Source organism: Hyaena hyaena, unplaced genomic scaffold (assembly GCF_003009895.1).
Source record: "Hyaena hyaena isolate Hyena2069 unplaced genomic scaffold, ASM300989v1 scaffold_151, whole genome shotgun sequence".
In the NCBI taxonomy this organism is placed as follows: Eukaryota; Metazoa; Chordata; class Mammalia; order Carnivora; family Hyaenidae; genus Hyaena; species Hyaena hyaena.
This window is the reverse complement of record NW_024080783.1, coordinates 803213-815767: the sequence shown is the minus strand read 5'-3', so window position 1 is coordinate 815767 and position 12555 is coordinate 803213. Positions and strand designations below refer to the sequence as shown.

Sequence of the window (12555 nt, the reverse complement as noted above, 5' to 3'; positions counted from 1 at the left end):
CGAGATCATGACCTAAGCGAAAGTCAGACGCTTAACCGACTAAGCCACCCAGGCGCCCCGTACTAAGCCACCCATGCGCCCCAAAGTATGCCATGTTTATAACAAACTCCTTATTCTTAAACTTTTGCCTGTCTCTTACCTTTCTCATGATTTTAATGATTTGGCCACATTCTCCTAAAATAAACCATATCCGTACGCTTTTTTGCCATTAAGATCATAGTATCTGCAGAGCTAGTGATTAAAATGATTTCTGTAATTTCCTTTTTAAAATTATTCAGATAGTGTATTTAAAAAAATTATTATTTTACCTTGGAGACTTTCAGAAACTCACAGCAGCTGATGATAAAACTGCTCAGGTAGAAGATTTTCTGCAGTTCCTCTATGGTGCGATGGCCCAGGACGTCATATGGCAGAACGCGAGTGAGGAGCAGCTGCAGGACGCTCAGCTGGCCATTGAACGAAGTGTGATGAACCGGATTTTCAAGCTTGCTTTCTACCCTAACCAGGATGGGGACATACTTCGTGACCAGTGAGCACTCCCATGTTTACTGCGCCCGTGTGGACCATGTAGGGCTATGTCAGCCGGCCCCGTGTTTTACAAGGGCTGTGCATGGAGACTTGGTGTGTGCCAGTAAAGGCAGTGCGTGTTATCCTTTCCCCCCATCTGAGTGACAAGGTCAGAAAGAAGAATAACACTCTGTTTTCGGGGAGTGGGGAGTTAGGCCAGGGGCGTCTCAGTAGGTATGGCCTTTCTGGAAGGCCCTGCCTCTATTCTGCCTCACCTGTTCTCCCCTTCTTTCCTCTTCTTGCTCTTCCTCATCCTTCAGATCTTGACTGTAGCATCACTCTCCTGACCTTTCCGACCACGTTCCTTCCCTGGCAGCTCTCCCTCGGGCCTGTGTACCTTTCTTTAGCACTTGCCACTGTTGGGGTTTCAGTTTGGTAGAGTCACGATTCCTTAGCCTGGTACTACTGACCCGTGGGGCCGGGTAACTCTGGTGTGGGAGGCCGCTGTGTGCCTTGCAGGATGTTTGGCAGCATCCCTGGTCTGTACACACTAGATACTAGTCATTCCCTACCAGTTGTGAGAACCAGAATGTCTCCAGACACTACCAGATGTCCCTGGGGGGAGTGGGGGGCAGAATCACCTCCTTGATCTCCGCTGTGTGTGGTCATCTGGTGGATGCCTCTCTCCTCCGCTAGATTGTCGCCTCCATGAGAGCAGGAACATAATGCTGTTATTCACCATCTGTCCCAGCATCAAGCATAGGGCTTGTCTTCTGTATGCTCATTATTTATTTATTAGGAATGAAAAGCTATATGTTTGAATATCAAAAAATATCTGGAATTCTATGGTGTATGAATCGTATCTCAGTAAAGCTTCTTTTAGAAAGTAATCCTAAAAAAAATTTTTTCTTTAAAAAAAAAACCTAAAAAACCCAAAGTGGTAACAGTGGTTCTATTTGGGGTAATTAGACTGTGGGTGATTTCTGATGTTCATTTTCCTTCTCTTTACTTTTTTGAGCACTGCTTCACATCCCTGTTTCTGCCCCAGGCGTGTTGAGGTGGTTACTGTGTCCCCAGCAGTAACACTGGCTTACTGTGCCAGTGACTCTTAAGGGGTCTATGTGGTAGGACCTCAGGGTGAGTTATGAGTGGTTAACAGAAGCTTTCTTTCACGGAAATGCTAAGGTCTTGCATGTATGTTTGAGAGCACTCTTCTGTGAATGGGTTAGGATTGTTGTAGCCTGCCTCACCCACTCGTTGATAGTCTAAGAGGCACACCCAGGCCTCTGTACTTAATTTACCAAATGGAACATATTTTCTTCCCAAAGACCAGTTTTTAGCTTCCAGAGTGGGATAAGGAGTAGGGACATTCAAACTATATTTCCTGCAAAGAGCAGTATTAGGTGCCCTCTCCTTTGTGGCATGTCTTCAGGTTTTACAGAGTGCACGGTTAACCAATGTTCTGGAAAGAACAGTAGAAGCCAGGAAAGCTGGGTTTAGCCCCTGCTACTAACCCTTGTGTGACCTTAGGCAAATCTTTCACCCTCCTAAGCCTGATTATTTTCATCTATGAAATAAGAGAGAGGTTGAGTGTTCTCAAAGTCCCTTCTCTTTCTGAGTTTCTGTGATCTTTGGTTTCTGGCTTTTAATCCCTCTACTTCCTCTGTGCTTTTTACTCACTGTTGTGTTCAGGTGGCTTCTGGGCTAGGGCTCTTCCCCCTTCTCACTTGGAGTGTCGAACTGGGCTGGGAAGGAAGGGCTTCCCTACTCTTCCTGCCTCCCCTCAGCCACTCAGTATTTCTAAGGAGATCCTGAGTGTGAGACTTTTTTGGGAAGAGGGAATACTTACAGCTAAGAGAGTCTCAACCATAATTGTAATCTGTATCTCAAAAGAAGTCTTAGTTTTAAATGTTTTCAGAAAAACCAATTACGACTCTGTGTGTGCCTTTTTTCTGAACTATGTATTTACATATGTTTTTGGGGTTTTCAGGGTCCTTCATGAACATATTCAGAGATTGTCTAAAGTAGTGACTGCAAATCACAGAGCTCTACAGATACCAGAGGTAATACAAGTTTATGTAGTAGTTGCTTGATACACCATATGCATGTTACCAATTTTCCAAGGAAACAGAACATAGTAAATGAATTATAAGACACAATTTGCATTTGATGCATTTCTAACTGTAAAGTTCTCAGAGGTTCTAGGATTAACATATCCTGGCATGGAAGGGGCTCCGGTGGGGAGAGGAGGAGGAGGAGGGCTGCACTGAGGGGCCCCTGACCGATGCCACTTGGCCTGCAGGTGGGGCTTCTGTCCACACCAGCTCCGCCTGGGGCAGCCCTGCTCTCCAGCGGTGTTTTGATAGCCAGGTTTCTGCAGAAATGTCCCATTCGAGTAAGGGATCTGGTGGCACTCCACAGAACATGACAACTGTTCAAGGGGAACAAATCGAATCTGAATGTGACGTCAAAATTACCTTTTAGTGTCATATAACTTTTACAAAATAATGGAAATTTTCAGGTATTTGAGTTTTCTGGTTGTTTTATTAAAGTCCCTTCAAATGAAATGTCAGCATAAGTTTATAAATTACCTTGATTTTTTAAATCTATTTTTTCTAGAACTACTGCAACAAACGTACATGTTTTTAGAATATTTTCCTTCAGAAGTAGTTTGTGCTTTTGGAATCAGCTATTCCATGTAGAGAAGTTCCATTGTAGCTATTTAAAAAGATAATTGTTTGACATCTTATGAGTTCTAGGTTGGGTGTTATCATATGCCCTTTCCTCCATTAGTGGATATCTTGATATCTGGATTGATTGATTTGAAAACGCAAAGCAAATTATTTAAAAGTTTAAAAGTTAAGCGTCAGTCTTATTGGAAGGGAGGGAACAGCAATCTGGTTTTACTGAACAAAGGAAAAGGCACCAGGCTGACCCTTCTGCTTCTTGACATGGAGGTTGTTGTGATCGCTTCCTGTAGTTGCTGCTGGAGTCAAGATCTGGTCTGTTTGTGGTCTCTCTTAGGTTTACCTTCGGGAGGCACCATGGCCGTCCGCACAGTCAGAAATCAGGACAATAAGCGCTTACAAGACGCCCCGGGACAAAGTGCAGTGCATCCTGCGAATGTGCTCCACGATCATGAACCTCCTGAGTCTGGCCAATGAGGACTCCGTCCCTGGAGCAGATGACTTTGTCCCCGTTCTGGTATTTGTGTTGATAAAGGTGGGCCCCTCACTACTATTAATGAAGAAAGTTTATTTGGCAGTTCTGAGCACAGTGGTGCGGGGCTTCACATGCTCAAGAGACCTTGGCTCTTCCCAGGCTCAAGCTCTGTGTTACTTAGAAAGGAAGTGTCTGATGTGAAGTCTTGTTCTGCCCAGAAGTTAAGATTTTCAAAAGAAAGGATAGGAGGACCAGATTCCTAGATGAACATTTTCAACTTTTATGTGCCTGAGGTTCTTGTTTGGGGCTCAGTATGTAATTATTGAGTGAATAATGAGGGAAAATTCTTTTTATTGTACTCTTCCATCTTCTTCCACATTGAATTCCTCATAGTCCTGGTCACCTGAACCATCAAATTTGCCAAACACCTGTCTCGTTTTAGCCTCTTATTTTGTAATTGTGCCATGTTTATTTTTTAAAGATTTGTTTATTTATTTACTTTGAGAGAGAGAGAGAATGTGAGCCAGGAGGGTACAGAGAGCGGGAGATAGAGTGAATCCCAAACAGGTTCCAGGCTGTCAGCACAGAGCCTGACGTGGGGCTTGATCCCACAAACTGTGAGATCATGACCTGAGCTGAAATCAGGAGTTGGATGCTTAGCTGACTGAGCCACCCAGGTGCCCCGTGCCATATTATCTTAAAATGTACTGACGTCTCTTGCCGTTTTTTTGACTTTAAAATTGAAATGTCATCATTTAAACAGTTTATTGTTTTTTGGGTTTTTTTTTTTTTTTAATTTTTTTTTATTTTTGAGAGATAGACACAGCATTTATTTTTGAGATAGAGAGACAGCATGAGCAGGGGAGGGTCAGAGAGGGAGACACAGAATCTAAAGCAGGCTCTAGGCTTTGAGCTAGCCGTCAGCACAGAGCCTGACATAGGGCTCGAACCCACAAACCGTGAGATCATGACCTGCGCCGAAGTCGGATGCTTAACTGACTGAGCCACCCAGACGCCCCTAGACAGTTTATAGTGAGCATTTTCAGGGTGACTGTGCAGTTTGGGTGCACACAGCCACCAAGTGACTATATCATTTGTGTGTTCCAGCAGCCCAGCCCACCTGTTGCTGTCTAAAGTGTATTTGACATCTGTTTTACTAATTCTTGATAGTGCGGTATTTCTGCAGTCTGAACTCTTAGCTCAGTCAGCAGCCCGTAGGATCAGTGTGCGGTCAGCCTTCCTGACTCCTGCTGTTGGCCTCCGCCTTTGTGTCTCCCAGGCGTGAAGTGTCTTGTTCCTTGCGGAGCCATTCTGAGCTCGTTCTGAGGCACAGGCCTTGACATGTCCTCCCAGCAACTTAAAACACCCGTGTCCTTTCTCTCCATGTGAAGGAAATGAAAAGCAGGAGATGTTCTGTGTTACCTCTGGCAACTTAACTTTTTAGTTTTTTTCCTTTCTCAGTTGGTGTACAGCATTTATTTCCTTATCTAACATTCTGGAATCCTTGGATGTGTTGAGTAAGTCCATAGGGATTAGTTCAGCTTCCTTAAGGACCAGCAAGCTTCACTGACTTAAAAGGATAGAAAGCTCTAGATGGTTCGGCTGGCGTTAGAACCTGGGTTGCCTTTCCAGTATACTCACAATGGCTAGGGTTTATAAATTACCTCCGAAGAAGAATTGGGGGATTATTTTCAAAAGGACTGGTGTCTCTTCCACAGGAAAACATTTGAAGGTATTAACTTAGATGGTTTTTGCGGAGTTATACATCTGAGTAATCACTCTTTTTCACTTCTCTAGGCAAATCCACCCTGTTTGCTGTCCACCGTCCAGTATATCAGTAGCTTTTATGCCAGCTGTCTGTCTGGAGAGGAGTCCTACTGGTGGATGCAGTTCACGGCAGCAGTGGAATTCATTAAAACTATCGATGACCGAAAGTGACCAAGACCACGGCCCACCAAGGCAGCAGACTGTTAGGCGGGCAAACAGATCTCTTAGAAAATGTACCAGCTGCTTTGAAGGCTGAAGATTGTTTTTTGTATAATATTGTACAGCATTCAGACGTTTTAAAACAGATCTTTACTAAACAGATTAATGAGCTAACAAGCAGGTTCTCCTTTCTTTGGGCTCTTTTCTTTTCTGTTGCATATTTGGTTATTTTCTTGTCCCAAGTAGAGAATAGTACTGCAAAAAGGGACCACATTTTTCAGGTATTTTAAAATATTAAAAAACAGAACAAAATCTAGAAAATTCCTAGATCCCCATTCATGAATACCCATTCTTTCCTTTTATTTAAAAAACAAACAAACAAGAAAAAGAACAGTACACCTCTTTTTAGATGCTGCCTAATCTTCTATGCATCTAATGGAAGGAAAATAGCAGTTGCACTGAGGATTATAATAGTGGTGACATTAGTGGCATTATCTATAAATATACTCACCTAGATTGAAAAGCTACGAAGGAAATGTAAATATAATATATATTTATATTTGATGTAATATGGACATCTTCAGATTCTAATAAACAAGGAATATTGCTGATAGGTTGTGACGTACCCTCTTGTGAAATGGTTTCCTTGACAGAGTTTAAGCCGAGCTTAAAAGCAACAAACAAATACACAGAAATATTTATTAAAGTGTAAAACAGTTTCTTGAACTTTCTAGGTGTGGAGTTTGATGCACAAGTCTGCCTTTGATGAGGGGTCTAACAATCACTTAGATATTCCTCACCACGGACGTCTTCGAGCCTGCAGGAAGAAGGAGGTGGACTCTGTAATCGCCATGGATTACATAGGAACAGTAGATACCTAACATGTTACTGTGGTACATACTAAATACAGTGTAGACACCCCAAACAGAACGCCTTTTAAACCTTTAATTGTAATATATTTTTGATGATTATTCACATTGAATGACAGACCAGGAATTCAGTGAATGTCATTTTTTTTAAAAACTAATTTGTATTGTCTGCTCTAGTGATACAAGTTTTACTAGTGATAAACTATTTTAATCAACCATATTATTCTTACGGAAAAAAATCTATTTTGGCAGGTTTCTGTGCCTTTATTTCCCTCTTCTGAACAAAAGTCTATGTTTCAGTATTTTGTTTTGATTGTATATTGATAATTAATCAGGAATGGGTGTTGGTGTGTGAGAGATTGGCTAGGGAGGCACACCAGAGCTTCAAGCACAAGTCTGGTACCTAAGTTGTCATCGATGGCTCTCACTCCGTATGTTTCCTAAACATGGTTAGCTTCTTTTATAACGAACTCCGCCCCAAACTTTGAGTCCCTTGTTGCTAGCAGCCTTTCTAGGCATTTCTAAGGGAACTGTGATGAACAGCGGTGAGCAGGTGAATCCAGAGGCTGTCTTCTTCTCTCCGCGACCTCTGTGTTTAATTGTGCTGGGGAAGCTGGATTTTCTTTATGCCCCCATCTCTTCTCATGTATTTATTTTAGAATACCGAGATAACAAGTTACATAGGAGTGTGGGATGTGGTTTCTGCCTTTTAGGGAGAGATCAAAATTAAACTAGTACTACAAAATGTCCTTTTGAATGTTAGGTCAAGAAATCTGTGTAGAGTTCTGTGCTTCATGGGCTGTGACTGTCAAACCTGCCTACATAGTAGAAGTCAGATCCTGTCATTAAATACTTTACAAGACAAACAGTCTGACACGATTTCTAAGACCCAGGGCGAGTCCATTTACTTCCGTATTTGATTCAATAAATGTTAAGTCAATAGAAGGCTTGGAATAGTTGAAATTCATTTTTATGGGCTTTAACAATTTTTTCCCCTCCAAATGGTTGCTAAATCCATTCTGTGTCATCACTATGGAAATAAATATGAAGCTGTGGACATTGCACAGGGCTCTTTTCTGTGGAGAAGGTGGTGAGTTGTGGGTGTAGGGCTGCGCTGGAGGCAGGAGATAAGAGCCCGGCAGTGCTGGGGGGGCAGGGGTGTGGCGTGAGGGTGAACCCTAGGGATCTGGCATCAAATTACACCTCTGAGACAGAGGCCAGGGCTTGGGAGAAGCACAGCCCAGCTGTTTAAGGAGCAGCTATGTTTCCCTCTGCAAACACGTCTAGGAGCAAGAACTGATCAGCATTAGCCATTGCTGGCTTGATTTCCCGGCATGATTTCTTATAGTGTTGATTTCTGAATTTAGGAATTGGCAACTATCTGCATGGCGGCAGTAGGGTGGGAGATGGAATAATTTGATTTCGCTCCTCTGGGAAGGACGAATAGTTGTTCCTTGGTTCTTATTACACTTCCTCCCAGTTCTTATTTTATATGAGGGATTAGTGCAAAAGTATAAAATCACCCATAGGAAACATTCAGGAGCCACTGAGTATTATGTGGAATTTACAATGATAATGTTAAATGGAGAGAGAGCGGCTCAATTCACCAAAATCTTCTACAATTAACTTCTTTAATGAAAAATCAGTTTGTATTTTGTGTTAATATTCTGCTTCCTGAAAAGTAGTAGAACTACAGATTAAAGGTTGTCTTTCTTCATAAAATTGTTATTTTTCTAAAACCTGGTAAACATTTTTGTTTTCTTTCTCCGCTTTAGTTTACATCTCAGCCCCAGGAATTGTGGCTTTTGCTTTTTCTTTTTAAAACCTGCTTATGAAGGCTTTTTTTTAATACAGATCTTAAATCGCTGTAGTAAGAGAATTAGGCTTCATGAGGGATTGAAAATAGATACGATGCATGGTTTTCCCTTTTCCAGTTGTGTCTTGGAATCCTTTGTTTAACGCAGACTTTCAATACACACGCTGCTGAGGTGCTAAAGAGAACAGGAACCTGGCTATTTTTGTGTGGCCTGCCATGTGGATTCCACTTTGGGCCATGTTTTAAATGGGTGAGGCTTTAAAGATTCCATTCTCTGATATGAGTGAGTGTGGAAAGGGAAAGCAGGACCACACTTGCTCAAAATTACTAGTGGGTTACATAGGATAGAAATGTAGCGGGGTTAGCTTCTTAGGTTTTTCTTCCTGCTTCTCTGTTCCTGCTTTATTTCTTTAAGGAAAAGTCTATATTTGCCCTCTATTTAGTTCTTTTAAATCTAGTGAATTTATTCTGTATTTTATTGCCATAATTCGGGGGGTAGGGGAAGTCAAACAATCTTCTTGAAGCTCAAAGAATTTTTATTAAGTAGAGTAACAGTGATAAGGTATTTTAGATATTTTGAATGCCAAAATGCTTGAGAATTTGCCAGATTAATATTTAATGTATCTTAGAATGTAGGTTACCCAAGAAGTAAGATGACCGGGAACGGCTTTATTACTCCGGAGAACACTTAGAGAAAGGAAAATGTAGTTTGCGCAGTGTCACGGTCAGCGTAGTTGAGTTATGGAATCAATGGTGGAGCTCATTGGCCTGTGCTCAGCACCGGTTAAGTTCTAGAGTGGGGAAGTCCTCTCCACTTGGTTAATGGCAGACAGTGTGGGCAGGGGCCACACACGCCTTAAGAATTCACCCCTGCTGAATTGACAATTCTGTCTTGTTTACCATATCCTTGTTCTTCTGTACTAAAAAGCTTTGTACTGCCTCTCCTCTTGAAACTGATAAAACCTTACCTAAGCCTCAGTTAATGAGCTTGCACAATCTTGTATATGTACAGGAGAATCATCCTGTCTTCTAATGTGATCACTAATGTACAATATCATTCTGTAAAACATTAAAAAGGGAGAGCAGTTGAATTCACTGGGTTTTATGTTTCCATCATCTGTTTTGTACACAGAAGCATTTCTGAAAGTTTCTTTGACTTCAAATATGATTAAGGTTCTCCATGAATTCACACTTGGCCTTTTTTCATCTGAACATCTAAGGGTATTTGTTAAGTGTGGTCCAGGAAAGAATTAGAATGAGCTAGCAGTTACTAACGAGATTGTGAACATTTACTGTTTTAACACGGTTCGTATCTGGCCCTTGTATTTGGTAGCTATTCATCAGCTTTAGTTCTGAGAGCAGAAGTCCTAATCCAGAATTCCCTGAAGTCTTTATTAAGGTTTTCAGCTGAGGGGAGGTGCTATTAGGCAAGGAGCCTGTGCCACAAGCTCACTCTGCAGGCTTCCCTTTTCTGGTGGGAAGGTGCTTTCCCTGTATGGATGCTCCTCATTTAGAAAGAAACGTTGAAAAATTCGATTAGGGTTCGGTTTTCATTCAGTCTGTTCAGTATTAAAGTTAATGCTATCACTGGCCTAAATCTAAAAATAGAATCGACTCTCCTTGCCAACTTGTCATTACCTGTGTGCTTGGACCCCTGTTCTATTTGTACCCACTCAATCCTCTCCAAAGAAGTGGCTTTGTAGCTTTTCCCAAAGGATGCTGAGCCAGTGACCCTGCTTAGCTAGGCCTCCGTGCAGCACGGCCTGTAAAACGTCATGATCCTGAGAAGGGAAATCCTTTCTCAGAAGCTCCTCTTGGCTGTAAATGTGTCCTCTGCCAAGAGATTTCTGTATCCATTGAAGAGCTTTTGCTTCGGTCATTTTATTCCAGGAGAATCCTTTTCCATCTTCTTGTGGTACCAAAATGTGGTACATAGACTTTTTAGAAAATTGACCAAAGAGGCTGGAAAATTTCTGGTTGTGGGGATCCTGAAAACATCTCCCACTATCTTGGGAATAGTGCTCAGTGCCAAGTCATTGAACCTGTTGTGGATGGTGAACATGAAAACCACGGTAGACTTATTTCTGTTAACTAGGAAGTCAGCACTTTGCTGGTCAAAACCATTAAATTTTATGTTCCTGTGAAAAGAGTATCTGATGTGATTTTTTTGAAGTAAACTCTATGCCTAACGTGGGGCTTGAACTCAATGACCTTGAGATCAAGAGTAGCCCGCTCCACTGACTGAACCAGCCAGGTGTCCCTTCTAATGAGATTTTTAAAAATACGGGACATTTGCACTTCAGCTTTCCTTACCCCTCTTAATTTGTAAGTTTGATAAAAACTTTTTTTTAATGTTTTATTAATTTTTGAGAGTGAGAGATCACGAGTGGAAGAAGGCCAGGGAGAGAGAGAGAGGGAGACATGGAATCAGAAGGAGGCTCCAGGCTCTGAGCTGTCAGCACAAAGCACAAAGCCCGATGCGGGGCTCGAACCCACGAGCCGCGAGCTCATGACCCGAGCTGAAGTCGGATGCTCAACCGACTGAGCCACCCAGGTGCCCCTAATAAAAGCTTTTTAACCAGGGTTGTTGATTTATATACATAGCTGCTGATGTTTCTTAATCATTCCTGGTGAACTGAGTCAGGGGCTCTGCTCTGACTCCCTCTGATCAAATGAATTCTAATCTCTGGGATTGGGGCCTACAGTTGTGCTCCAGGGAGTTCTGTAAACATGGTTTTCCGAACTTCCCTGGTGAGAATCACCTGAGACTCTTGCTTGTAAACTCAAATTTATTGAGGATGGAACCAGCAATCTTTACATCCTCCAGTAATCCTAGAGAGTCAGGAAAAGGCTAAAGATTAAATTGTAAAAAAAGAGAGAAAGAGAAAAAATAGAAGCCATATTTCAAAGACCTGTATTACAGGTACTTGGACCAGTTTTTTTTTTTTTTTAAATGTTTTATTTATTTCTAGGAGAGAGAGAGAGAGAGACAGCGTGAACAGGGGAGGGTCAGAGAGAGAGGGAGTCACAGACTGAAACAGGCCCCAGGCTCTGAGCTGGCAGTCAGCACAGAGCCCGACGCGGGGCTCGAACCCACGAACCGCGAGACCACGACCTAAGCGAAAGTCGGACGCTCAACCGACCAAGCCACCCAGGCGCCCCTACTTGGACCAGTTTTTAAAACCTGAGTCTGAAATAGCGAGCAGCTTTGTTCTTGAAAGATAGCTGAGTCGTGTGTATTACCAGGGCAAGTGGGTCAGGACCCTGTCATGAGACTGGTGGAAGAAGAATGCCCAGTCCAGTGTTTTCTCAAATGAGGTGTGATGAGAGAAAAGTGAAGCATTCCAAGTGGGTGACAACCACATGGCACAGGATGTCATTATTCCAGGCAAGTTTCAGAGACGTGGCCGTATATGAAGAAGGGTCTCGAATTTACATGGAAAGGGAAGTAGACTATGGTGAATTCACAGGTAAAATCATGAAAGATTACAAGGAGCAACAGCATTGGCTGGTAACATTTTAGTTCTGAGTGACCAGACGAAGACATAGGATGGACAGTTCTTATTTGGCCATTGTTTGGTTGTCTTATTTCAAATCATGTATAGTCTTTATAATTAAAAAAAAAAATGTATGTTTATTTTTGAGACAGAGACACAGTGTGAGCAGAGGAAAGGCAGAGAGACACACACACAGAATCCGAAATAGGCTCCAGGTTCTGAGCCGTTAGCACAGAACCCGACACAGGGCTTAAACTCAACGAACCGCGAGATCATGACCTGAGCGGAAGTCAGACGCCCAACTGACTGAGCCACCCAGCTCCCCGCCCCCTTCCCCCCTAAGTCTTTATAATTTTTAAGGGCAAGCATGAAAGTTTTATGTAAAAACAAAAGTAAGTCCTCCAGGTGACATCCTCAGAGGAGTTTGAGAAGTGCCATGACACCAGCATTTCACCACGTATGAACCAGCGGACCACCTGCACTGCCTGCCTGGCGATGTCCATCAACTTGTGATCTCACCCCATAGCCAACCACTGAATTAGATTTCTGAGGGAACAGGTCCAAGAATCTACATTCCTAGCAAGCTCCCCATCTGGCTCTGATGCTTGTTATAATTCAGGATCCACTGCAGAAAGTGTTCAATTTTTTTTTTAATATTTTTATTTATTTCTAGGAGAGAGAGAGACAGCGTGAGCAGGGGAGGGTCAGAGAGAGAGGGAGTCACAGACCGAAACAGGCTCCAGGCTCTGAGCTGGCAGTCAGCACAGAGCCCGATGCG

At 42.6% G+C, this 12555-nt stretch overlaps 1 protein-coding gene across 6 annotated transcripts in view; it reads left to right on the top strand.

Annotated features, from left to right (window-relative positions):
• The window catches only part of GAPVD1 (GTPase activating protein and VPS9 domains 1), a 68022-nt gene extending 58557 nt beyond the window's left edge, over positions 1-9465 (top strand). For all 6 annotated transcript variants that reach the window (XM_039239059.1, XM_039239056.1, XM_039239055.1 and 3 more), the window contains 4 exons: positions 316-529; positions 2498-2570; positions 3532-3729; positions 5467-9465. In XM_039239059.1, the coding sequence (XP_039094990.1) occupies positions 316-529; positions 2498-2570; positions 3532-3729; positions 5467-5607 (626 nt within the window). In that variant the 3' untranslated portion in view covers positions 5608-9465. The remainder of the gene's footprint in view (positions 1-315; positions 530-2497; positions 2571-3531; positions 3730-5466) is intronic.
• Positions 9466-12555: the final 3090 nt, after the last annotated feature.